At 39.2% G+C, this 27,135-nt stretch overlaps 5 protein-coding genes across 5 annotated transcripts; all 5 read left to right on the top strand.

The window, feature by feature from the left end:
- Positions 1-778: 778 nt before the first annotated feature.
- On the top strand, positions 779-5,243 carry LOC139945381 (prostaglandin reductase 1-like). The gene is made up of 5 exons (XM_071942729.1): positions 779-789; positions 2,802-2,966; positions 3,845-3,962; positions 4,201-4,353; positions 5,184-5,243. Exons 1-5 carry the CDS (start codon positions 779-781, stop codon positions 5,241-5,243), a joined length of 507 nt encoding a protein of 168 aa, XP_071798830.1.
- Positions 5,244-8,177: 2,934 nt separating this feature from the next.
- LOC139945383 (aggrecan core protein-like) lies at positions 8,178-8,657 on the top strand. Its single transcript, XM_071942730.1, has one exon. The coding sequence runs from the start codon at positions 8,178-8,180 to the stop codon at positions 8,655-8,657; it is 480 nt and encodes a 159-aa protein (XP_071798831.1).
- Positions 8,658-10,109: 1,452 nt separating this feature from the next.
- LOC139945384 (asialoglycoprotein receptor 2-like) lies at positions 10,110-11,779 on the top strand. Its single transcript, XM_071942731.1, has 2 exons — positions 10,110-10,150; positions 11,122-11,779. The coding sequence occupies exons 1-2, from the start codon at positions 10,110-10,112 to the stop codon at positions 11,777-11,779; spliced, it is 699 nt and encodes a 232-aa protein (XP_071798832.1).
- Positions 11,780-15,276: 3,497 nt separating this feature from the next.
- LOC139945385 (asialoglycoprotein receptor 2-like) lies at positions 15,277-15,756 on the top strand. The gene has a single exon (XM_071942732.1). The coding sequence runs from the start codon at positions 15,277-15,279 to the stop codon at positions 15,754-15,756; it is 480 nt and encodes a 159-aa protein (XP_071798833.1).
- A 1,087-nt stretch (positions 15,757-16,843) lies between these two features.
- LOC139945032 (prostaglandin reductase 1-like) lies at positions 16,844-26,808 on the top strand. Its single transcript, XM_071942276.1, has 10 exons — positions 16,844-16,953; positions 18,889-19,071; positions 20,152-20,197; positions 20,600-20,656; positions 21,228-21,392; positions 22,267-22,384; positions 22,623-22,775; positions 23,644-23,749; positions 24,418-24,536; positions 25,955-26,808. The coding sequence occupies exons 2-10, from the start codon at positions 18,963-18,965 to the stop codon at positions 26,063-26,065; spliced, it is 984 nt and encodes a 327-aa protein (XP_071798377.1). The 5' UTR covers positions 16,844-16,953; positions 18,889-18,962; the 3' UTR covers positions 26,066-26,808.
- The last annotated feature ends 327 nt before the right edge of the window (positions 26,809-27,135 follow it).

The raw sequence follows: 27,135 nt of genomic DNA on the forward strand, positions 1-27,135 counted from the left end.
TTCACCAGCCACAAAAAAAAAATCGTTGTTACCGTAACCAATGAAAAAAAAAAAACGCAGTTCGTGAGCTGCGAGGTGACGTAAAAAACATGTCGGTCTTTTCCACGATGTACTTATCAAACAGCCCAAGCCTGAACGTATGGTGTCACATTACCAGCCTCGTGCATAATGCCAGATACCAGCCAGACCGGATGATGCAAATGTACCTTTGACCTCCTATTTATAGCACGTCACGCGTACATGTGCACGTGTCTGTTTGGGTGCGTTTGTTTAGCTCCCCTGGGTTGACCCCGGTGTGTGGCGTGTTTTTTTTTCCAGGACAAACGTGTGCAGATAATTACACACGTTCGTCCTGGAAAAAAAACCGCCACACACCGGGGTTGACCCAGGGAAGCTAAACGAACGCACCCTTAATAAGCCAATTCGGAATGTCAGTGGCGCATGTCTGTTACTGCTGACAACGGACTGTCTATCTCCCGTGACCAGGGTATTGTCAAAAGGTCACGGGAGATAGAAAGAGACCGTTGTCAGCAGTAACAGACATGCGCCACTGACATTCCGAAGTGGCTTATTACCACATGCTGTGCAAACGAACGCTCAAGCAATAGAGGGCGCTCACATTACCAGTGCATGCCGTTAGGCTGACCACGGGATCATGATGGATAATGACATGGGACCATCGGATGCACTACACTAACGTATGACCTTTCACTTAGCTCGGTCCTAGCTTGGCGTGATTGCCTTCGAACCTTGGGTAGTAACGAAATCAACAGTCAAAATGGCGGATCCGTATTTGGTAGTATGTGTTTTACATTGAGTTTCAATGGGAAACTGTATAGCCTTTGTAAATAGCCGCTCTCAATACAGGTACAAATAATATATTAAGTCAAATCAACTGGCTGGATACAAAACACAGGTCAATTTATCTCCCTTGAGTAGTTTCCTATGCCACCGGTTTCTTCGACCACTCAATTGTGTAAGCTTCATAAAACCTGAAAAGAAGACCGATCGCCTCAGTGGTTTGGTTATCTCCCGGTTTATTAGGCCTGACTAAAATAATTCGTTGGTGTGAATTACAATGATATGGTTTGCTAAACCTTAACAATCTAAAGACGCAGTCAGAATGAACACAAGTGAACTGTGAGGAAGGTTGTGTTTTGGTATTAATGTTATATTTGGTCTCACTGCCTGCTATCATCTTGGCTGGACGAAATGATAACAATAAGATTTGAATGTATCCCAGCAACGACCAAATGAGCCAAAATTTCGTCGTTCCGTTACAATGCATGGATTACTTGCATCAAAATGCAATCCTGCTGTTTGGACCATAATCATGCGGCACCGCAGAAATAAAATTGAAGTCGGTGCTGTGTCACAAAATGTGCATCACTGCTGACGATTACCAGCACTGCACCATACCTTTAAATCACCTTCAAGAAATTTGGCACGTTAATCCGGAGATCGTTGGTTCGAATCCCACTCTAGTCAATTCTTTGTTCAACCCAGAAAAATCCTTCAAGATTTCGACAGTTTTTAATTGTTAAAAGAGATCGTAGCATCTGACGTCATGATTTCTACGAGAAAGATATTATCGAAAGCTTGTGTTTAGGCTTCTGGTCTAAAGTTGATTCATGTCATTCATTTTAAGAGTGATTAACATATTCTTACTTCTAGCCTATTTTACTCTACTGCCTCATTACCAATTCTCCATCTCACTCTAATCTAGGCCCAATTTCAAAGAGCTGTTTAAGCACAAAAGGTTGCTAAGCACAGCAAAATTGTGCTTACCAGAATAAGGTTACAAGCCAAACTGTCATGTCACGTGTATAGTTTATGACTGGTATCCTACTCATTTCTGCTTAGGAACAAATGTTAAGCAGTATGCTCTGCTTAAAGTTTTTTCAAACATAAGAGTATATGCTTACGAACATTAATTTTTTTGTTTAGTAACTGCTTGTCACGATTTATATGTTAAAAAAAATATATAAAGTTGTTTGGGGGGCTGACTCCGCCTACCCCTTTTGTGACGTCAATCGAGGCAGACTTTGCCTGCAATGCGTATAGTAAACACACGTGCAAAGTATATGTACGTCCAAGTCGTGAGTTGGTACATTTAAAAAAGTGTTTTTCTGCATTCAGCAGCACCTGGTCGGCATTGCCGGAAAAAAAACCAAAATGTTTTTTTTTGTGAAACGGTATCCTACTCATTTCTGCTTATAGGAACAAATATTAAGCAGTATGCTCTGCTTAAGTAGTTTTATGAAATTGTGCCCAGTGTTGCATGTCTGTTGCAAAGCAATGCCTCTATATTTTCTAAGTTCATATATCCATACTTATGCATGCACAACCTCCCCTTTAAAACCAACACCAGATGTATATAAATACAACGCTCATAGTTGAACTCCTGTCACTCGGACAGAAAAACTATTACTATTACTGTTACTGTTATTGTTACTGTCACTGTCACTGTCACTGTCACTGTTACTGTTACTGTTACTGTTACCGTTACCGTTACCGTTATCGTTACTGTAATCATTACTGTTACTGTTAATGTTACTGTTACCCTTAATCTTAGTGTAACCGTTACTGTTACTGTTACTGTTACTTTTACTGTTGATATAATGTTACTGATGCTGATGTTGATCATGTTGCTGCTGCTGCTGCTGATTTGATGTTGTTACTGCTGCTGCTGCTGTTGATGGTAATGTTGCTGTTACTGTTGCTGTTGGTGTTGTTTCATAGTTTTTTTATTGAATGAGCTTATTATGAATTTTAATAAAAAATACTTGATTTATTTTCAGGGTCATCGAAAGCAAGAATCCAACTTTTCCCGTGGGTACCAACGTGCTGGTATCATGTGGCTGGGTGTCACACTTGGTGTCTGATGGGTCGGATCTTACTAAGATCCCGCCTTATCCAGAGGGCGTCCCACTCTCTTTCGCTCTGGGTGTGTTGGGAATGCCGGGGTGAGTTTTAAAAAACAAAGTTTTGAACTGATTAAGATTTTTTCTGTTTAATGGCTATGAAGTGACCTTAGTATCATCACAACAATACTCGATGAAGAGTTGGTATATATATGCAAAACACAGTTATCGATTAAAACAATATGAATATTATGTTCACTAATACAGCTTTTAAAATGGCTATAATGACTATTATCCTAAAAACAATACCCGTTATAAAGTTGGTAAAGTTGTGTGCAAAACAGAGTTATAGATAGAACACTATGCTCGAATCCACCACGTTGTCCCTTTTCGTATTACCCCGATTGCCACACACTACAAACTCGTACATTGTTTTTACGGCTGGTCGAGAACCTTTTACTTTAATTAATGAAGTATAGACTACAAGGTGCGAGTTCCGAAAGAAAAAAAAAAAATTAAAATAGACTTTGTATCATCAATAAGTACATGTTTTGTATATCAATCAATGTGGGGACCTGTTGTGTCCAAAGCTGTTCCAATTAATGTGCACTCGACTATACGAAGTCTTAATGGAAATAAAAGGGTATACAGCGACGAGTTCTTAAACTGCCGTTTAAAACCGGCAGTGTCGTGGCCGTGCGATAAAGGCCCGAGCCGTCCTTGAGCTCTGTACGTGTGTTGCATTTTTATGACTGAGACAGTTTTCGGATATGCATTCGTGCACGTATATCCATCTTAACGTATCCGAAAACAACCGGTTATAAACAGCTCCAGCTGAGCTGATAATTATCAACCGTTTAAACACCCCCAACGTGATGCGCTCTCCACCAATATAGGAACAGCGAAACTGCCTGAGGATGGATGTGAATTTTAAAGATGGTTAAACTAGATTGTTAAAAAGTGTGTTCTCTGTTGATCAGGATGGCAGCAAACTATGGCATTGTGGATGTCTGCGAAGCCAAAGCAGGGGACGTTGTTGTAGTCAGTGGTGCGGCTGGTGCAGTGGGCTCTATCGTGGGACAGATCGCTAAAATAAAAGTAAGTTACTTTAAAAGGCAAAGTATACCTTTGATGTTCGAATGTGTTAATCCTTTATATCTGTAGAAAGTGGTGGTCACGTTTTGAGATGTCGAAGAAAATCTGAAGCGATAGGAATAAGTGTCCATAAAGTGGAAGATGAAAACTCCAATCTGTTGCTGCAGTAAATCTTCTAAGATTCAAATTTGGCCAACTGTGTCCCCCATTGAACTGAGCACGATTACGGTTTTTTTAACAGGGCTGTAGAGTTATCGGTTTCGCTGGTTCTGATGAAAAGGTAGCGTGGATAAAGGAACTTGGCTTCGATGAAGCATTCAACTACAAGAAAGTCGATCTGGACGCGACTCTGAAGAAAGCTGCACCTAATGGTGTAGATTGCTACTTTGACAACGTGAGTAAAGACTTAAAAGGCTATGTAGAATTGTACACGTTTGAACAAGCCAGCGGGTCCACATGGAGTGAATTTTTACCAGTCCTCAGGAGTTTTCAGTGGCATTTGGCCTACGGGCCACTGTTAAAGGAAAGGTACACAATTGGTAATTGTCACCAGTCTTCTCACTGGGTGTATCCCATCATATGCATAAAATAACAAGCCTGTGAAAATTTGGGCTCAATCTGTCATCGAAATGGTGAAAGAAAAAACGCCCTTGTTGGACGAATTTGTGTGCTTTCAGATTAGGAATAAAAGACTTCTTTAGCTGGAAGTATTTTATTATTTTAGTGATGAGAAGTTACCTCTTTCTCAAAAACCACGTTACTTCAGAGGGAGTGGGGGGGGGGGGGGGCAGCTCTCCAATGATCGTTACCAAGTCATGTTTTAAGTGAATAATTGTTTTGAGTAATTACCAAACATGTACCTTCCCTTTAAAAAAATAACTGTTTGTGGTGCGTTATATAATGCCAGTAGGCAATTTGCTAATAATTATGTTTTTTAAAGTTTTTACTTATCTATGTGTGTACAATAATTAGTGAAACACCCATTTTTTTTTACTTCTAAGATATTACGCGGAAAAGACATAACTTTGTACACAGTTTGCCGTATGAGGGGACCACATAATCTCCAGCCACACCAGTACGCATTTCTGGAGACCAATGACAACGATGTCTCTCATTATTTGTTGGCGTTCGTTGTGTTTTTCACAATTAATGTTCACTTAACAACAGTTTATCCCAACCCTACCCCCTCCATACCTAGTAAATTTATTATAAAATACTTAACAGGCAGGTCGTGCAGTCTCACTGAGACGAAACCTGCCCTTCCTCAAAGCATACTGCACCTGATGAGTCGTGCTTTTACATTTTTATTTTTCTAAAAGAGGAAGTTAAGTACTTTGTTGCCGGCTTAACATACTAACTACAACCTAACCCCCCCCCCCCTACCCCCCTCCCCTTTTATAATTTGTCTTTTAAATTATTTCCCTTTTCTAAAAATATCCTTCTATAGATAACTGCTGGGGTAGGTTTTCGCATAGAGCTATCAACTTTTCGAAGCTATAGAACAATACGCTAATGGCGAGCGTGACCAATAACCGTTTCTTTTTAATGGCTACAGTGATAACACAATGGCAAGTTCAGCCCAAAGCAGTTGCTGTATGTGACGATCGCTAAAACGCACTTTGGTATGTGTAGGTGACATAGTCGTTCAGCACTTCAAAGCACACCAAATGATAACGCCGAATTTTAAATGATAATGACAAGTATTTGCTTTACAGAACCATGCAAAGATGTCATTGGATACAACGTACATGTATTATAGCGCATGAATGTCTATAATAATGAAATTGGTACGTATGATTTGTCTGCGAAGTGAATGAAAGATCAACGGTACATCCAAACCACGTGATCGTCAGGATATGACGTAATTCACGAGCCTTGAAGTGTGACGTCAGATGTTCAGGCTAGTAAGACCAGTGCCAATTGGTACTATTCTAAGACGGCCATTTTTCGGAAAACTGAAGAGGGTGCACTGAAAGTAGAACTTTTAAAAAAGGCCATGCTCACTATGAACACCAAAAAGAGAGAATGTAAATCACTATGGTGATACTGACAATTTGTCTTGCGATGAATTGTATTGCTTTTATTTGGCACCAGCTACTCTCATCATAATTCTTTTGTTTCTTTCTTTTGAATTTTTTTTTTGTATCACGAGAGCGCGCCATGAGCGCCTCTTTTGTGGCGGATACCGGGGCGCTGTATAAGACTCCATTATTAATACCATTATTAAAACGGCAACATTATCTATTCCAGAGAGATCTGATAGCCCAAACCAAGGGATACAGTGTAAAAAAAAGTTGCCCTATTGTTGACTTCAAGCTTCAAGTATTTTTAATGACACAGTCCCTGAAATAAATGGTCCTATTTGCCGAGAGGTTTAGGGACATTTTTCAAGATTGATGCTCGGACACTTTGGAAGATAACACGTGTTGTAGGTGTGTTTTTATTTGAAAGGAGAATAACTCGTCGGTATCAAATTGAGCAGAGAAAAGTGCAAAGATTTCACCTTTACTACAAAAAGATGTGGGACTTTAAAGTATGTTTGGGATAATCGTGAACATTTAAGCATTTTGCACTGTATGCTATACATACAAACTCCAATAGTGGGGTGCACTTCAAAAGAACAAGGAATCACTAAAAGGGCGCTCCCTATACCAGTGCCTGTCGTTATTAAAGATGCCATGTCAGTTTTTTTGCCCCAAACATTGAAAAATAGATTTTTTTTGAGTGAATGGTATTTCAAAGAGTATCACCCGCTCTAACGAAAAAAAGTTTAACTTTTACTTTGAATGGCCAGGAACCATGACAAAAATTTAAAACGTTTCTCATAAGAATTGGTCACGTGATATATATTGTCGGGATCCCGACACAAAATAATTTTGAGCACTTTATTTCACTGCTACTAATAATTGGCGGACTTTTTCGAGCAATGGCTCAAATGAAAGCTTGTAACTTTTTCTCGACCCCAATCAAAATACTTATTGAATTTTAAACCAAAAATCTGACATAGTATCTTTAAGCTGATCTTGATCATGATGAGAGTAGACCATCGGGTGCACTGCACTCCACGTATTCTGTCTGGCTTTACTTAGTTTGGTTACCAGCTGGGAGTGATTGCCTAAAAACCTTCCAAAGTCAGCGTTCAAAATGGCGGACACCGTCGTTCAGACCGTGAAGGCGTACCGTAGTCTCTTCAAATGATGTGTATTTGCTATTATTTATAAGGGGAAGGTATTATACATTGTGTCAAACAGAATTGCCATCATATGCAAATATTGGTCATAAATTTTTCTCCCTGGAGTAATTTCATACGTCGCCGTTTTTGTTAAACACAATTTGTTGTGCGTCATTTAATCTCAAACGAACACAAAAAATGCCTCAGTGGTTGGTTGTCGCGGGCAGAATTGTCATTAATTTGATGGACTCACTGTCTTTTTTCATCCTGGGCGTATGAAGTGTTAACAATAACCAGGTTTGGCTGCATCCAGGTATTGCGACTAATAAACAACCAAAGAGTCAGCTTCACGCAACGATGAGTTCCTTCATTAAATGTATTTCTTATTTTGTCGTCAACATAATAATATACGTAGATACTGCGGCCCAAGTTTGCGTATTTCTTACTTTGCCCGCATCCCAACATTTCAAAGATAATTCAACTTACCAAAAAAAACAACATTTAAAAAACAGGGGAGTTCGATATACTGTTATACCTTCCAATCCCAGGTCAGATAAAATTGTTTCAAACAAAATAATTGGCAACAAAACATTAATGTCTCCCTCGAGTAGTTCCTACGTCAATTTGTCCTGGAAAACGTATCCAATTGTTCATACGTCATTTAACCTGAAAAGAACTGCCTCACAGTGGTTGGTTGTCGCGTGGTTTAATGGGTTTAATAATTTCTTCGCTGGTGCAAAATTGTTTGTTAATGGACTTCCTGTCTTTCGTCATCGTAGATTTATGAGTTGCTAATAATAACCAGGTTTGACAGTTTCCTGGTAACGACTGAACAACAAATATTCCGCTTCACACAATTATTCGTAGACATATACTGCGCCGCTTCAACAATTGCTCATTACTGACTTTTGCTCGCACCACTCCATATCAAAGATCCCTCAACTTACATTTTTACAAATCTCAAAGTTTTCAAAGTAACAATTAAGGAGCTCATTGCAGCTGATGTCATGATTTCAACTGCAGTTGTTACTCAATTTGTTATCATCATGGTAACCAATGGTGTGTTTGCAGCGAGAGGGTGCCCTTATGGATGGGTGCCTTATGCTGAGTCTTGCTACTTGGGTCTGGATGGATCCATGGAGGGCCACTGGTCCACTGCCGTGATGCAGTGTGATCGTAACAACGCATCTATAATGGCCCCGAGCTCAGATTGGGAAAATAAATTCATATTTACTTCATTTCAGCACAATGTAAATCAATTAGACGGCGTTTGGATCAATTGTAATGATGCTGAAGTTGAAGGTGAATGGAACTGCAACGAGGATGGTAAACCGACTGAATATCGGAAGTGGGAGCCAAACCAACCAGATGATGAGAAACATTTAGGTGATCAGGATTATGGCTTCATGATAACCCGTGTTTACTTGAAGAAGAATCCAGACGTACTTGGCTATTGGGGTGATGTGCAGGCAACACATGAAATGTTCATCGTCTGTGAGCGTCCCCGTCAAGCTAGATGTGGTTAATCCACTATGATTGTGAAACGCCTATTGCCTGACAGTAGATGAGTCTACTGGTCACTTCGTGTCTCGCTGTTTCTTCGGCCACACCTTAGACAGATATCCAACAGGCACTACAGTATTTTGATTTTACATGCTTCTTTAAAAAGTACGGTGACACATAGAATAATTATTGTCTTTGTGTCGGTAAATATTATCACTGATGAATACAAGCAAGGTCTGAACTTGTCAAGATCGCGGAACACTGTAAGTTGAAACAACATATGGAAAGCCAAGTAACAATCGAGGCATCAACCCCCCCCCCCTAAGAACTACATTTATAATGGAATATTTAACGAAAACGTTTTGCTTCTTAGCAAGAGTTAATGTCCTGTCTTTCTTCGTGATAAGAAATGAAGGAAAAGCGAACAGACCTGTTGCAAGTACAGACTGTGGTGAAACATCAACATTGCTCGCCCTGAACATTTCAACTTCGCGCCAGTCCTTGTTTTGCTGTTTAAGATCTTCACGTTAGTGTCATACTGACAGTTATCAAATCCATACGCCTTTCTTAGTATTTATGCACGAGTAACGTCACAATGGCAATCCAAAACGAGGCGATGGGCGCAGCCACTGCAAGTGATGGGGAACGTGCGCCCATAGCCTCATTTCGGGTAAGAATTATGACGTCAGGCATAAATATTTAGAAAGGCGTATTTAAGATGAGTTTACGCACAGAATTTAACGAAACATTATTTCTAATTAATAACAAGTTGTATTTAAACTTCACTTTTTTTAGTTTTTTCATTTTTGAGCTGTGCACACGAACGTTTTCTTCACAAATCACTGCTAGATGAACAAAGAAAAGTTTGCGTGCACTTTTGAAAAATATATTGAAAAGTCTTTGGATTTGGACATTTTGGTTAGCAATATTTCATTTGTTCCACACTATTGTTCTAGTTTCGCACATAGTATACGCGCCTCTTTTTATTCACAATGTATGCTGCTGTGTACGGAAAGCTGACTAAAAAAGAAAAGTTCAAATATTGTAGTTCGAGTTGTGGTAAATTCAAGTAAATGTTGTAGATTTGTGCATTCCTTATTCAGCATCCAACCCAGCCGAAAAGAAAGGGGAATATGTCTAGTGTCTCATTTTCACCAAACTCAGCCGAAATAAGGAGGGGTTCAATTTGTATAACCTTTGTTGCTCATACCCAGCCGAATAGTGCACAATATTATCTTTTGTTTTGCTGCTCAAACCAAGAGAAAAGGAGGACGGGGTAAATTCGTTTGTCACATGAATTTGCTAACTAGAATTTTAAAACCCTATCTATTATTGTGTACTTTTACCAGAAAATTTCGCGCCGGAAAACCCCATGTTCAATTTGATAGAGAGTAACGATACAGAATGTGTTGTATATAAAAAATAATGGTAAAAACACTCTGTGACTTCACCGATATCTTTTGTATTACTAGACAATGCAATTCTCGCCTGTTTTCAAAAGTTGGGTCACACCAAGGTGAGCGAGGTTTTTCCTTTACACGTAAAGGCAACGTATAAGTTGGCCCCTTTCGAGACCACGGCGTCGGCTTTGGATTCGGCCTCAGGCTCCGTCCTCTCGTCTGAAGCCTTGAGCACTTACGCAAAGCATTCACAATATCGTCAAAACGACTGCTGGGCCAAGCTAGCCTGAGCCAAATCCAAATCCGAAACCGTGGTTTCAAAAAGGGCCGTAAGTGGGAACACACGGTTCTCGAAAACTTGTTGAACACAACGAGACTTGGCATGGTCGGGCAACGCACTGTAAAATCAAGTAAATGTTGACAACCTTATTGAACTGTGTGAGATTCGCACAAAAGGAATAAAGTGTAATGTAATGTAGACTGTGTATTTTGTGTTCAATGTTTTTGAGTTTTAATGAATATCTTGACACTCATGGGAGCGGATAGAGTCGCGACTATACGTTTACCATTGTTCTTTTCATAAAATGAGCCGTTTATAAAATAAATAGGCCTTTTGAGAAACAGCTAAGCACTACGTAGGCGTAGTATAAGTCATTTCAAATGAATTAATTTTGCTATAACTATTAATGTTTAATCGGTGGAAAAATGTTAGACCTTCAGGAATTGTCGTTCTAAAAACAGATCAAATTGTGTCAACAAACATGGCGGAAAACCACGGGTCACTTCAACACTCTAGGAGTAGTTTCCTACGCCAAAGTTTCTTTTTGGCAATATAATCAAATTTTGCATGCATCATAAAATCTAACAAGATCACGTATAACCTTGGTGGTTTAGGTTAATGCACGACTAATTTTTCTCGTGCAAAATTGTAATTGATTATTTTCACTGCCTGTATATCATCATGGCCTTAAGAAATATCCCAGTGTTTGACCGTACCCAGGTAATGACAAAATTAACTATTCATTCTGCTTTACGCAACAATACGTGTTTTAATTCAATTTCTCCTTAATTGTCGACCCTTTTAAAGACGAGTATCCGTTTATACTGCGTCACTTGTATTACTGCTGACGATTGCTCGCACCGCACCCTATCTAAGATCACTCAAATCACCAAATACCTTCGAGAAACCTGAAACTGTTAAATTATTGAGAGGGATCATTGCATTTGATGATGATTTCTACACAGTCGTTGCTCTGTCTGTTATCATCATGGTAACCAATGGTGTGTTTGCAGCGAGAGGGTGCCCTTATGGATGGGTGCCTTATGCTGAGTCTTACTACTTGGGTCTGGATGGACCCATGGAGGGCCACTGGTCCACTGCCGTGATGCAGTGTGATCGTAACAACGCATCTATAATGGTCCCGACCTCAGATTGGGAAAATAAATTCATATTTAGTTCATTTCAGCACCATGGAGATTCTTTCGGTGTTTGGATCAATTGTGATGATGCTGAAGTTCAAGGTAAATGGAACTGCTACAAGGACGATAAATATTCGACTGAATATCGGACGTGGGAGCCAGACCAACCAGATGATGAGAAGTGGCCTTATGATCAGGATTATGGCTTCATGATAACCCGTGATTACAAGAATAACCCAGACGTACTTGGCTATTGGGGTGATGCAGACAGGCGTCGCGCTAATTTCATCGTCTGTGAGCGTCGCCGTCAAGCTAGATGTGGTTAATCACACTACGATCGTATAACGTCTATGGACTGACAGTAGACGAGTCTACTACTCACTTCGTGTATCGCTGGCTGTTCGGCCACACCCTGGACAGATATCCAACAGACACAGTAGCCGCCAGCAGACGACGATGTATGGAGCTCCAAAACTATCTCTCATTCAACATCGAGCGAGGTTGGCTGCTACTTTTTGTATTTTAAATTCTCTTAAAAAAGTACTGTGTGATAATTATCTTGTTAGTGTTTACAACTTATCACTGATGAAAACGAGCAAGATGTGAACTTTTCAAGATCGCCGAACACGGAAGTTGACACAGCATAAAATGCAAAGCCAAGTAATAATCAAAGCACCCCCCCCCCCTCCAGATAGAACTACATCTATAGTGTGACAGTTAACGAAAAGTTAATGCCTTTCTTTCTACGTGAGAAGAAATAAAGGGAAAGCGAACAGACCTGTTGCAAGTACAGACTGTGGTGAAGCATCAACTTTGTTCGCCTTGAACATTTCAGCTTCGCGCCAGATGGAGCATTTATTTTAAATTTTTAAAGACCAACACGCTAGTTTCATCATGACTTTTATCTAATCCATTCAAGAAATAGTGTGCATAATTGCAAAGAAAATAACAAAACAAGTATTTCTAATTATTTACAGTTTCAGTTTAACTACACTTTTAAGTTTATCTTTTTTGTTTGTAAAACATTATATCATCTTTTCCTGGAGCTGTGAACGAAAATTAATTCTTCATAAAAAACTGCTTAAAGATCAAAGTAAAGATCGCGCGCGTTTTGAGGAACAAATTTAAAAGTCTTTAGATTTAGACAGTTAACTGCAAGACTACATGTTGTTTTAAACTGTTATTGCATCATAGTAACACATAGTTACGCACAACTTTTTGTTTACAATGTATGCTGCATTGTTGGGAAAGCTTTCAAAAAGCAAAGCTAAATTGTGGTGCAAGTGGTGATTAATTTAAGTAAATGTTGTAGTTTTTTGTACTCCTTATTCATCAAACCCAGCCGAAAAGTGGAGAAGGATATACGATAACCGTAACCGTTCACGTTGGATGCGTGTCAAATTTTGTTTCGCAGTCATAGATACATACGTCAGGCCTAGGACAACGTACAGGACCCCCTATATACACTTTGGCAAAGGTTTTACGAGCAAAACAAATCCAAAAACATTCTGTACTTTTCTTGTTACGTTGGAGAGTTTGATTGAATAGTATTTTTGTTCAACTGTTCGTTTTCAGACTCATATGTTAAACGCGTGTAAAGAAAGTTTCCAGCAAGCATGACAAAAATAGAGATCCTGTTTACGCTGCATTTTTGTTTGTTTTGTTTTTGCTTACAAATGACTAAAACAGTTCTATCTAGACACATTGAACAGTAAAATCGGGCAAAATGTTGTTAATCTAGGGCAAAAATACAACGAAAATCAGCATCCGTTTGTAACGTACGTGTATGAGCTCCCGTACCCGTTTCGGACGACTATTCTTACTTGTGTACAACGGTTATACTCGCGTGGACCGCAAAAAGTGATGACGTATTATGACGTATCCGTTCGCGTCACGGTATCGGTGACTCTGCGAAACCTCTCTATTTTGTTCTCCTTTGCTGCTCAAACCAAGAGAAAAGGAGGGCGGGTTTGTTGGTTTAACACATGAGCCTCAAACCTGACATAAAATGCAATATATTGCTAACTAGAATTTTTAAACTCTATCTATAATTGTGTACTTTTTACCAAGAAAATTTCGCGCCGGAAAATCACATGTTCAATTTGATGGACAATAAACGACACCGAATGTTTTAAATAAGGGAATAAAAGGGTAGCGACGAGTTCTTACACGGCCGTTTAAAGCCGGCAGGGTAGAACTTGATCACGGCTCAACGACCCGACAAGGTCTCTTTTATTCCCATTTATAAATGCCCTTTTGTTAAAAAACGAAAAATACAATTACAGACACTTTGAAAGTTGAAAGTTCGCGGTTTGAATTTTTTTTTCAGATACTTTGTGAACAGTGTGTTGCGCGTGGGTTGTGTGTATGCGCACGCGCGCTTAGAAATAGATTACGCGCGCGCGCTTATAAATATATTACGTGCTGTTTTATATCTATGAAATGCGCGTTCCGCGTGATCATCTTGCGCGCCTGACACGCGGAAGCCAGCCGGTTATAAACACAGGTCATTATCAACCGTTTAAACACCCCCACGTGACGCGCTCTCCACCAATAGGAGTAGAGAAACTGTCTGAGGTATTTATGAATATAAAAACATGAAAAAAAAACACTATGTGAACTCACCGATATCCTATTTTTCAAAAGCTGGGTTGCACCAAGGTGCGCGATGTTTGTTTTCTCCTTTACACGTAAAGGCAACGTTTGCCCTTTTCGAGACAACGGCTTCGGCTTTGGATTCGGCTTCAGGCTCCATCCTCTCGTCTGAAGACCTAAGCACATACGCAAAGCACGCGCAATTGTCAAAACAACCGCAGGGCCAAGCTAGCCCAATGAGCCGAATCCAAAGCCGATGGCAGGTGTGGTTTCGAAAAGGGCCGTAAGTGGGAACACACGGTTCTCGAAAACTTGTTGAATGTCCGCGAGACTTGGCCTGGTCTATCAATGCACTTTGACATCAAGTAAATGTTGACAACCTTTATTACACTGTAATTCAGAAGATTCGCACGAAAAAAGAAAGAAAAAAAATAATAATGTTAACGTAGACTGTGTATTTTGTGTTCATTGTTTTTGAGTTGTAGTGAATATCTTGACACTCATGGGAGCGGATAGAGTCGCGACTACTTTACCATTGTTTGTTTCCAAAGATGAACCTTATTATTATTTATGCCTTTTTTGAAACCGCACCAGCTAAGCGCTACATAGGCGTAGTATAGTCATTTCAAATGATTTAAACTGTTAAGATGGTTAATCGGTGAAAAACTGTTAGACCTTCAGGAATTGTCGTTCTAAAACCAGAGCAAACTGTGTCAACAATCATGGCGGCAAACCACTAGTCACTTCGTAGAGTAAATTGCCTACGCCACAGTTTCTTTGTCAACGTATCAAATTGTGTATACATGCTTCATCAAGTCTGAAAAGATCGCATATAACCTTGGTGGTTTTGGTTACTGCAAGACAAACGTTGCTCGTGCAACATTTTAATCGAAGTTTTTACTGCTCGTATCGTCATGGCGGTACGAAATAACAACGCAGGCTTGAACGTAACCAGGTAACGGCTAAATGAACCGACAATTCTACTTCACGCAACATTTCGTGTACTAATTCAGTTTCTCCTTAGTTAATTGTCGGCACTTTTTAAAGACGAGTATCCGTTTATACTGCGTCACTTGTGTACTGCTGACGATTGCTTGCACCGCACCCTATCAAAGATCACTCAAATCACCAAATACCTTCGAGAAACCTGAAACTGTTTAATTATTTAGAGTGATCTTTGCATTTGATGATGATTTCTACAGCAGTTGTTGCTCTGTCAGTTATCGTCATGGTAACCAAGGGTGTGTTTGCAGCGAGAGGGTGCCCTTATGGATGGGTGCCTTATGCTGAGTCTTGCTACTTGGGTCTGGATGGATCCATGGAGGGCGACTGGTCCACTGCCGTGATGCAGTGTGATCGTAACAACGCATCTATAATGCTACCAAGCTCAGATTGGGAAAATAAATACATATTTAGTTCATTTCAGCACCATGGAGATCTAAAAGGTGTTTGGATCAATTGTAATGATGCTGAAGTTGAAGGTGAATGGAACTGCAACGAGGACGGTAAATATCCGACTGAATATCGGAAATGGGAGCCAGACCAACCAGATGATGAGAAATGGCAAGGTGAACAGGATTATGGGTTCATGATAACCCGTGATTACAAGAATAATCCAGACATACTTGGCTTTTGGGGTGATGTAGATCCAACACGTAATAAGATGTTCATCGTCTGTGAGCGTCGCCGTCAAGCCAGATGTGGTTAATACACTACGAATGTGTATAAACGTCTATGACCTGACAGTAGATGAGTCTACTGGTCACTTCGTGTCTTGCTGTCTCTTCGGCCACACCCTGGACAGATATCAAACAGAAAACGATGTATGGAGCGCCAAGACTGTCTCTTATTCAATATCCAGCGGAGTTGGCTACTATTACGTTGATTTAAAATGTATTTATAAAAAATACCGTGACACTTAGAATAATTATCGTCTTTGCGTACTTAAACTTATCACTGATGAAAACAAGCATAATGTGAACTTTTCAAGATCGCCGAACAATGTAAGTTGACACAGTATAATACGGAAAGCCGAGCATCAACCAAAGCATCACCCCCCCCCCCACCCCCTCCTGAAAGAACTATACATCTATAATGAAACATTTAACGAAATCGTTTTGCTTTTTTGTAAAAGTTAATGTCCTGCCTCTCTACGTGAGAAGAAAAAAAGGAAAAGCGAACAAACTTGTTGCAAGTAGAGACTGTGGTGAAACATCAACTTCTTCTTTTTTTCGCCTTTTTTTTTTTTAAAGATCTTCACGTTAGTTTCATAAAGACTGTTAGCGAATCCATAAAAGATGTAATGTGTATGGTTTAATGTACAGAAAAGTAAGAAAACATTATTTCTAATTACCAACAGGGTCAGTTTTAACTAGGCCCTACGCTTTAAAAAAAAACATTGGGTAAAATATAGCTTTTTTTTTCCATGGAGCTGTGTACACAATCGTTTTTTCGTAACTGATGGAGGAACAAAGTAAGGATCGCGTTCACTTTAAGAAAATAAAAATTTAAACGTCTTTTGATTCATACTTTTTCGTAAGCAAGACTACATGTTGTTCTACAAACTAGAGCAAGTTCGAGTGCGCACATTTAGTCCACCAGTGCTCGACCACAGAATAGCAACGCACATGCGCAGTGACGTACTCACCCGAACGACTCGTTGGTAGTCTAGTCAACCTTCTACATAACTACTCACACTGTTGTTACTATTGCGAGATAATAACGAAATAAAAAACACCCTTGTCACACGAAGGTTTGTCTTTTCAGATGCTTGATTTCGAGACCTCAAAGTCTAATTCTGAGGTCCCGAAATCAAATTCGTTGAAAATTACTTCTTTCTCGAAACCTAAACACGTTACTTCAGTGGGAGCTGTTCCATCAACAGCTCTCCATTGCTTGTAACCAGGTAAGTTTCTATGCCAACAGTTGTTTTGAGTAATTATCAATAGTGTCCGCTGCCTTTTAAACGAATTCGCTGGTAAGCAGAGCCATGAAATTGGGCCCCAGATAGTTTTTAGATTAAAAATCTCAATGGGGTTCCAGTAATCACACAAATCGGCGGGCCAAACACTCAGTGTTCTATCATGGACTTCATACCAGGGTCAACAACTATATCAACCAAGTGCGTAATACAGGTCAGCATTTACCATGACGATGCAAATTGAATACACGCCATGCACAATACAATGTATTTTGTGCGAAATCACGGTGCGTTAAAGAGAGAACGGCATTTCGAGATATCTATTTTTTTTTTTTTTCAGTTCAACAGTCCAACTCAGTCAAACAGTCTATATTATAATGACTTTGCAAAATGGTAAAATAAAATTACGGTTTTGGTGTGGAAATCACAGTGCATTAAAGAGAGTGTGTTTTTTTGGATCAAACTGCAGACCTGAAATTTCATCTTTAAAGCCATTGGACACATTCTGAACAGAAACAAATTAAAAGTTCACAGATTTACAAATCACTTACAGGGTTTTATAAAAGGTCATGGTATAAGACTTCCCTTAAAATATAATTCCATGAAATGCTTTACTTTTTGAGAAAACGTGCAGAAACAAGGGTGGGTTTTCCCTTTGTTTTCTCTTGACTCGGATGATTTATATATGTTAGTTGTGATACATGAAGTGTAGGCCTTTGGACAACACTGTTTACCAATATTGTGCGATTGCTTTTAAAGAGCAAGGCCATTTTCATTTTGCAAAAAGAGCTTACCATAGGATAATCTTAATGTCAATGTGGACCTTCTGAAAGGGGCACCAAGGCAATGACCACTTGGTGCCCCTTCAAAAGTTCGACATTGACATCACTGAAATCCCGGAGCGAATAATAACATGTCCATACAGGACAAGTAATCCCTTAAAAAGGGAACAAAACATGAGACGCATTACTACTACAGTTTCTCAGATTCAAATTGTTGGACTTACAAGCCAATATCTATTTACTAACAACCTTATTTTGTCGGAGTGAAGTTTTTTTTTCCCTCATTTCTTAAGGATATCATCGAAAGCTGGTGTTTAGGCTTCTGGCCTAAAGTTGATTCATGTCATTCATTTTAAGAGTGATTAACATATTCTTACTTCTAGCCTATTTTACTCTACAGCAGTAGGAAGGTCTTATTACCAATTCTCCATCTCACTCTAATCTAGGCCCAATTTCAAAGAGCTGTTTAAGCACAAAAGGTTGCTAAGCACAGCAAAATTGTGCTTACCAGAATAAGGTTACAAGCCAAACTGTCATGTCACGTGTATAGTTTATGACTGGTATCCTACTCATTTCTGCTTAGGAACAAATGTTAAGCAGTATGCTCTGCTTAAAGTTTTTTCAAACATAAGAGTATATGCTTACAAACATTAAAAAAATTTTTTAGTAACTGTTTGTCACGATTTATATGTTAAAAGAATATATAAAGTTGTTTGGGGGGCTGACTCCGCCTACCCCTTTTGTGACGTCAATCGAGGCAGACTTTGCCTGCAATGCGTATAGTAAACACACGTGCAAAGTATATGTACGTCCAAGTCGTGAGTTGGTACATTTAAAAAAGTGTTTTTCTGCATTCAGCAGCACCTGGTCGGCATTGCCGGAAAAAAAATCAAAATGTTTTTTTTTGTGAAACGGTATCCTACTCACTTCTGCTTATAGGAACAAATGTTAAGCAGTATGCTCTGCTTAAGTAGTTTTATGAAATTGTGCCCAGTGTTGCATGTCTGTTGCAAAGCAATGCCTCTATATTTTCTAAGTTCATATATCCATACTTATGCATGCACAACCTCCCCTTTAAAACCAACACCAGGGGTATATAAATACAACGCTCATAGTTGAACTCTTGTCACTCGGACAGAAAAACACCTTTTAGACCAGTCAGAGTTCTGAAAGCGTTTCCAGCTCTCCACGTCAAAACAATTTTCACCAAAGATGCCTACCAAAGGAAAGAAATGGATCTTAGAAAAACATTTCGATGGGACGCCGAAGAGAAGTGACCTAAAAATTGTGGAGTTTGATCTGCCGGCAGTCAAGGATGGGTGTAAGTAGAACATGTATCAAATGTTAAAAGGCACTGGACATGTTTGGTAATTATTGTCAAAGACTAGTATTCTCACTTAGGGGGATCCAACATAATTATGAATCTGTAAACATTTGGACTCAATTGGTCATCGAAGTCGCAAGAGAGTAATGAAAGAAAAACACCCTTGCTGCACAAATGTGTATGCTTTCAGAGGACAAAAAATGGTCTTTTATTATTTGAGTGTGAAATTACCTCTTTATCAAAAACTACGGTACTTCAGAGGGAGCCGTTTCTCACAATGTTTTATACTATCAATAGCTCTCCATTACTCGTTACCAGGTAAGTTTTTATGCTAAAAGGTATTTTGAGTAATTTAAAAACAGCTCTAGTGTCCAGTGCCTTTAAATTCGTACTGTATATGTTTTCCCGGCTAATTTCAGTAAAAATCCATAAAAGTTCATCAACGTGTATTCGAATTACCGCATTTTCCCCTATTCCTCTCAAACTAGGGTCTTTTAAAAAAAAAAAATTCACGAGTTGGGTGTAGAAATATAACTAGATTTTTGTCGAAATTAGCCAGGACAACCTAAATTAGTTTGTATACTGTATGTGCTTGATCACTGTACTATGTTTGTACGCCCCTGGTGCCAAAAGGTTGCCGGGTGTTGTTTCTTGCGTGTTTATTATTTTCGTTTGTGTTATTGGTGAGGTTAACGTTCAATGTCAATGTCAATCTATACATACCTTATCATTCTTGTTCTGAATTTTGGACCGGTAAACTTTTTCAAATTGTCTCCTACGAGAAATATTGGGTCGATTTCACAAAGCAATCAAATCAATCGTTAGTATTACCATAGTGATTTGCATTGTGGCGTCACACTTTTAAGCAACTACGATTGTTTTTCAATTACGATCAATCTTGGTTCTTTGTGAAATCAGTCCCTGTAGGTCCCATTACAACTGTAACCGTGATGTCCTTAAGTTCGAGTCAATGGGGAAATTCCCTTTAGACAGCGGACTAGTCGGTGTTGTAGAAACTCCAGTAGGTAAACGACCTTGCTCTGACCACTCATTTAAATCGTCTATTGTTTCCCCCAGTTGTCTTGTTGGATGCCGTGTATCTCAGCGTGGACCCTTACATGAGGTATCAGTGCTTTTTACTTCTAATTATTAAAAAGGATATATTTTACGTTTTTCTTTTTCAAGTTTGAATTCATTTCCAAAAACAAGCTTAGTATCTGCAGAAAAAAACACAATTTATTGGTGAGCATGATTTTCCTGGAATAAATGCTATTGCTGTAATAAGTGTTTTTCTTCAAACATTTGTTGTGTTAGAGACAACCCTGGCAATTTTACTTTTAGTATAATTACTTCACAAGTAAACGACATTAAACACTTATTGTTAAAGAACACCTAAGAACTGTAAGAAACGACCCTTTTGAAGTATTATAGTTTTCAATTCAATTCAATGTCAATGAAATGCAAATTTGCTCTGTCGAGCATGCCCATAACCGTAGATTTAAATGATGTGGTTTATTTTATTTAGACTGTTTAGCGCAAATGCCCCAACTGGAAGCGTCATGGTTGGCGAGATAATTGCAAGGTGAGACAATTCGTTACCGTTACCGTTACCGTTACCGTTACTGTTATTGTTACCGTTACTGTAACTGTAACTGTTATTGTAACTGTTACTGTTACTGTAACTGTTAATGTTACTGTTGTTACTGTTACTGTTACCGTTATCGTTAATGTAACCATTACTGTTACTGGTACTGTTACTGTTACTGTTACTGTTACCGTTACCGTTACCGTTGCCGTTACCGTTACTGTTACCGTCACTGTCACTGTCACTGTTACTGTTACTGTTACTGTTACTGTTGCCGTTACCGTTATCGTTACTGTAACCATTACTGTTACTGTTAATGTTACTGTTACCCTTAATCTTACTGTAACCGTTACTGTTACTGTTACTGTTACTTTTACTGTTGATATAATGTTACTGTTGCTGATGTTGATCATGTTGCTGCTGCTGCTGCTGTTTTTGATGTTGTTACTGCTGCTGCTGCTGTTGATGTTAATGTTGCTGTTACTGTTGCTGTTGGTGTTGTTTCATAGTTTTTTTATTGAATGAGCTTATTATGAATTTTAATAAAAAATACTTGATTTATTTTCAGGGTCATCGAAAGCAAGAATCCGACTTTTCCCGTGGGTACCAACGTGCTGGTATCATGTGGCTGGGTGTCACACTTGGTGTCTGATGGGTCGGATCTTACTAAGATCCCGCCTTATCCAGAGGGCGTCCCACTCTCTTTCGCTCTGGGTGTGTTGGGAATGCCGGGGTGAGTTTTAAAAAACAAAGTTTTGAACTGATAAAGATTTTTTCTGTTTAATGGCTATGAAGTGACTTTAGTATCATCAAAACAATACTCGATGAAGAGTTGGTATATATATGCAAAACACAGTTATCGATTAAAACAATATGAATATTATGTTCACTAATACAGCTTTAAAAATGGCTATAATGACTATTATCCTAAAAACAATACCCGTTATAAAGTTGGTAAAGTTGTGTGCAAAACAGAGTTATAGATAGAACACTATGCTCGAATCCACCACGTTGTCCCTTTTCGTATTACCCCGATTGCCACACACTACAAACTCGTACATTGTTTTTACGACTGGTCGAGAACCTTTTACTTTAATTAATGAAGTATAGACTACAAGGTGCGAGTTCCGAAAGAAAAAAAAATTAAAATAGACTTTGTATCATTAATAAGTACATGTTTTGTATATCAATCAATGTGGGGACCTGTTGTGTCCAAAGCTGTTCCAATTAATGTGCACTCGACTATACGAAGTCTTAATGGAAATAAAAGGGTATACAGCGACGAGTTCTTAAACTGCCGTTTAAAACCGGCAGTGTCGTGGCCGTGCGATAAAGGCCCGAGCCGTCCTTGAGCTCTGTACGTGTGTTGCATTTTTATGACTGAGACAGTTTAGGATATGCATTCGTGCACGTATATCCATCTTAACGTATCCGAAAACAACCGGTTATAAACAGCTCCAGCTGAGCTGATAATTATCAACCGTTTAAACACCCCCAACGTGATGCGCTCTCCACCAATATAGGAACAGCGAAACTGCCTGAGGATGGATGTGAATTTTAAAGATGGTTAAACTAGATTGTTAAAAAGTGTGTTCTCTGTTGATCAGGATGGCAGCAAACTATGGCATTGTGGATGTCTGCGAAGCCAAAGCAGGGGACGTTGTTGTAGTCAGTGGTGCGGCTGGTGCAGTGGGCTCTATCGTGGGACAGATCGCTAAAATAAAAGTAAGTTACTTTAAAAGGCAAAGTATACCTTTGATGTTCGAATGTGTTAATCCTTTATATCTGTAGAAAGTGGTGGTCACGTTTTGAGATGTCGAAGAAAATCTGAAGCGATAGGAATAAGTGTCCATAAAGTGGAAGATGAAAACTCCAATCTGTTGCTGCAGTAAATCTTCTAAGATTCAAATTTGGCCAACTGTGTCCCCCATTGAACTGAGCACGATTACGGTTTTTTTAACAGGGCTGTAGAGTTATCGGTTTCGCTGGTTCTGATGAAAAGGTAGCGTGGATAAAGGAACTTGGCTTCGATGAAGCATTCAACTACAAGAAAGTCGATCTGGACGCGACTCTGAAGAAAGCTGCACCTAATGGTGTAGATTGCTACTTTGACAACGTGAGTAAAGACTTAAAAGGCTATGTAGAATTGTACACGTTTGAACAAGCCAGCGGGTCCACATGGAGTGAATTTTTACCAGTCCTCAGGAGTTTTCAGTGGCATTTGGCCTACGGGCCACTGTTAAAGGAAAGGTACACAATTGGTAATTGTCACCAGTCTTCTCACTGGGTGTATCCCATCATATGCATAAAATAACAAGCCTGTGAAAATTTGGGCTCAATCTGTCATCGAAATGGTGAAAGAAAAAACGCCCTTGTTGGACGAATTTGTGTGCTTTCAGATTAGGAATAAAAGACTTCTTTAGCTGGAAGTATTTTATTATTTTAGTGATGAGAAGTTACCTCTTTCTCAAAAACCACGTTACTTCAGAGGGAGTGGGGGGGGGGGGCAGCTCTCCAATGATCGTTACCAAGTCATGTTTTAAGTGAATAATTGTTTTGAGTAATTAACAAACATGTACCTTCCCTTTAAAAAAATAACTGTTTGTGGTGCGTTATATAATGCCAGTAGGCAATTTGCTAATAATTATGTTTTTTAAAGTTTTTACTTATCTATGTGTGTACAATAATTAGTGAAACACCCATTTTTTTTACTTCTAAGATATTATGCGGAAAAGACATAACTTTGTACACAGTTTGCCGTATGAGGGGACCACATAATCTCCAGCCACACCGGTACGCATTTCTGGAGACCAATGACAACGATGTCTCTCATTATTTCTTTATTTCTTGCATAAGTTTGTAGGGCATGCAATGAATACTCAAAAGGTGAATATTGTTCCACCGATACTTTGTTTAGTTTTGGTCTTGTTTGTTGCCGACCTTTTCTGTATTGTTGAAATGTTATTTTTTATTTTTGAGGACAGGTTGGTGGTGAATTTGCGAATACTGTTCTTAACAACATGGCCCGTCTTGGACGCATCGGATGCTGTGGCGCCATTTCCGGTTACAATGATAAAGCTCCACTTAAAGGTACAACTTACACGATACTCCCAACCAATTATACCTCTCCCAAATACCTACCCCAACGCATTCAAAACACAATCAGATCCCTACCCCCATCCCAGCCCTCCAAAGGGGTCTCACACATCTTTGATTCAATCCTGATACTTCACGGAATGCAACAATTAAAGGTGATTGCCTCCATGCCCCCAGGTCAATTCCTTGTGCCCTTGAAATGCTACAGTAGAATTTTACAATTCCCTAACATGGTGCCCTTTATTTATACCAAGGAGAAAATGCCTTGGTGCCCCTGCCCTTTTCAAAAACGAAGCTTACATGCCTGTCAGATGGCGCGTTCTTAAACTCATGCCTGCTGGGATGGAAAAATCAATTAATAATTCACTCCGCAGTATTGAAGTTAACAACGAGAAGTCCACTAAAGCAAATGCATTTGTAGTCCTGGCCAATTTTCTAACTTCACGCCATCCAATGTTGTAGTTAAAAAGCAGGACAGTTATTTTCAGATCTGAGAATTCTCCTGATTTCCAAAAAAAAATCTACACTGCGGTAGTAACATGAACTCTCCCAAATTCCGAAAAATCTATAAACCCAGCAAGAAGATTCACACTGTTACCGCAAAGCATTAATATTGCATTGCCTCAAATCCCATACATCAATTGGGTTTTTTCTCGCTCAAGTTCCCGCTGTCCAAGGAACCCTCGTCTTCAAGGAGATCAAGATGCAAGGTTTCATGATATTTTCACATCTTGCCCGCTACCCGGAGTGGATCCAACGAAACATTGGCTGGATTAAAGAGGTATAGTAATAAGAAGGAGTTTTTAAAGATCTTCTTAAGGAATGTTGATTGTTTTGGACTTTGCGGATGGGTGCTTTTTTTTTTAACCTACTGATTGCTCAAAAGAACAATACCCATCCAGCAAGTAGAAACATAATTATCGACGCAAACCAATTAATGACACCTATCTTGCAATGCCTCCAATCCCCTTATAAGCTGAAATTGCTACACACAATGTAATTATGCGAACGGCTGTCCCTGCAATCTTAAAACATGGTCGGCTCTGTGCTATTGAGGTCCTTAATTGCATTTTGACATCCGTTATGATCAAAAGAATATGAACATTGTTATGTGGAAAATTATGAATCAAAATTTAAAAAAAAATAACTTAGAACATTGGTTTGTTTTTCTTTTTGCTAAACCAATAATTTGGAGACCACTCCCGATCAATCAACTTCATTTTACTAGCTCGAAATAATATGTAAAACCAATTTATTGAGATCCATGCACTTTTGCAATCACCGGTAGTCCGGAGCAGGTTTCAGCTTTTACATGTCTTTATAGAAAAATCGTGTAAATATTGTCTTTGAATTATATAACTTTAGACTGCTCACTCCCCTCGCTTTTTAAAAATAATTCCTCTTTAAAGCCATTATACACTTTCGGAACAGAAAACAAATAACATTTCACAGATTTAGAAATAACTTACAGGGTTTACAAAAGGTAATGGTGAAAGACTTCCCTTGAAATATTATTCCATGAAATGCTTTACTTTTTGAGAAAACGTTAAAACAATTATCAATTCTCGACATCGGGATTTACAGTAAACACATGTCATGACACGGCGAAACGTGCGGAAACAACGGTGGGTTTTCCCGTTATTTTCTCCCGACTCCGATAACCGATTGAGCCTAAATTTTCACAGGTCTGTTATTAATTTTATTTATAAGTTGTGATACACGAAGTGTGGGCCTTTGTGGACAATACTGTTTACCGAAAGTGTACAATGGCTTTAAAGTTTGGACACTATTGGTAATTGTCAAAGACCAGTCTTCTCACTTGGTGTATCTCAACATTATACAGAAAATGACAAACCTGTGAAACGTTTAGCTCAATCGGTCGTCGAAGTTGCGAGATAACTATGAAAGAAAAAACACCCTTGTCACACGAAGTTGCGTGCTTTAAGATGCTTGATTTCGAGAAATCAAGTTCTAAATCTGAGGTCTTGAACAAATTCGTGAAAAATGACTTCTTTCTCGAAAACTACCTCGAAAACTACATTACTTCAGAGGGAGCCGTTTCTCACAATGTTTTATACTATCATCCTCTCCCCACTACTCGTTAACAAATAAGGTTGTATGCTAATAATTATGTTGAGTAACTACCAATAGTGTCCATGCCTTTAAATATAATTAGTATGTAAATGTTTCGTCTTGCAGGGGAAACTGAAATACAAGGAGCACGTAACACAAGGATTCGACAACATGTTTGATGCTTTTATGGGACTTTTCTCTGGCACGAACACCGGAAAAGCCGTCGTGAAAGTTTAAAAGTCTGAAAAGCCACGATCCCAAGCGACTGGAAGGTGAGACTACGTGCGCGAGTCGAGTGTGGCGAAGCCTGCGCCACTCGGGGCGTGGTCTCTCCTTCCATGAAGCTTTCCAAGCCAAAGGCTTTGGACATATTATAAGGGTTTGATCCGCTATTAAGATGTCGAGAAGTTTCACCTAAAATGTATGTTGTCAAATTAAACAAGTTTCCGAAATTGTGTAGGTATAGACCCGAGTACACCACATTCAGGGGTGAGAAAGCGGAAGGGGGCGGGTCCCCAAGTTTACGTCACTATGCTGACAATGGTTTAACTGTGTCAAGTGTTTTCGGTTCCATATAACACGAGGACTTTCAGTTGAAAAAGGGGTGAAACACTTTGCGAGTACCCCTACCCAAGCCTGGTTATTTAACACAAAACTTGCTGTATACATGTAGTTGTGTTTTGAATATAACCTTTCTACAAAAATTACTGTCCAAGTGGTCAAAACAGGTCTGGTAGCAATGTTGGAAAATATTTTACTAGGGACCTTCATACAACATTGTTGTCTCCTCTAAACGACCGAGGTGCTTTTTGTGAAGTACAACTTTGCTATACAATTTACCAAGGGAATTGCTCTCGTGAAAAGGGTCGAGTGTGCAGTGATACGGTTTGTATTCTGCAGTAGTTATTAACACGGGTGTAGTACATTAGTGATATATGGTAAATAAAAGATTACACTTCGATTTTAGTAAAATTTTGCTGTTTTTTGTGGGTTTTTTTGTGTGTTTTTTTTTTAGTGAACAGCTGCTAACACTACAACGGTGTGTGTTCGCTTTTTTGTGTTATATAAGCTCTACTTCGGTTAACTCGTTGGCCTCATATCCGTTAATATCAGGACTTTCGTTTTGTTTTGTTTTGTTTTATAATATAACTCATACGACCACCACGGGAATTATAGGAAAGAAAAAGGGCGCAACGCGATCGTTCGCCACTGGGAACACGGTTGAGGCATAGTGATAACGGGTGCGTTCGTTTAGCTTCCCTCGGTCGACCCCGGTCTACCCCAGTGCGTTCGAATAGCTTTGACGT

The sequence above is a fragment of the Asterias amurensis genome, chromosome 12, assembly GCF_032118995.1.
Source record: "Asterias amurensis chromosome 12, ASM3211899v1".
Taxonomy (NCBI): Eukaryota; Metazoa; Echinodermata; class Asteroidea; order Forcipulatida; family Asteriidae; genus Asterias; species Asterias amurensis.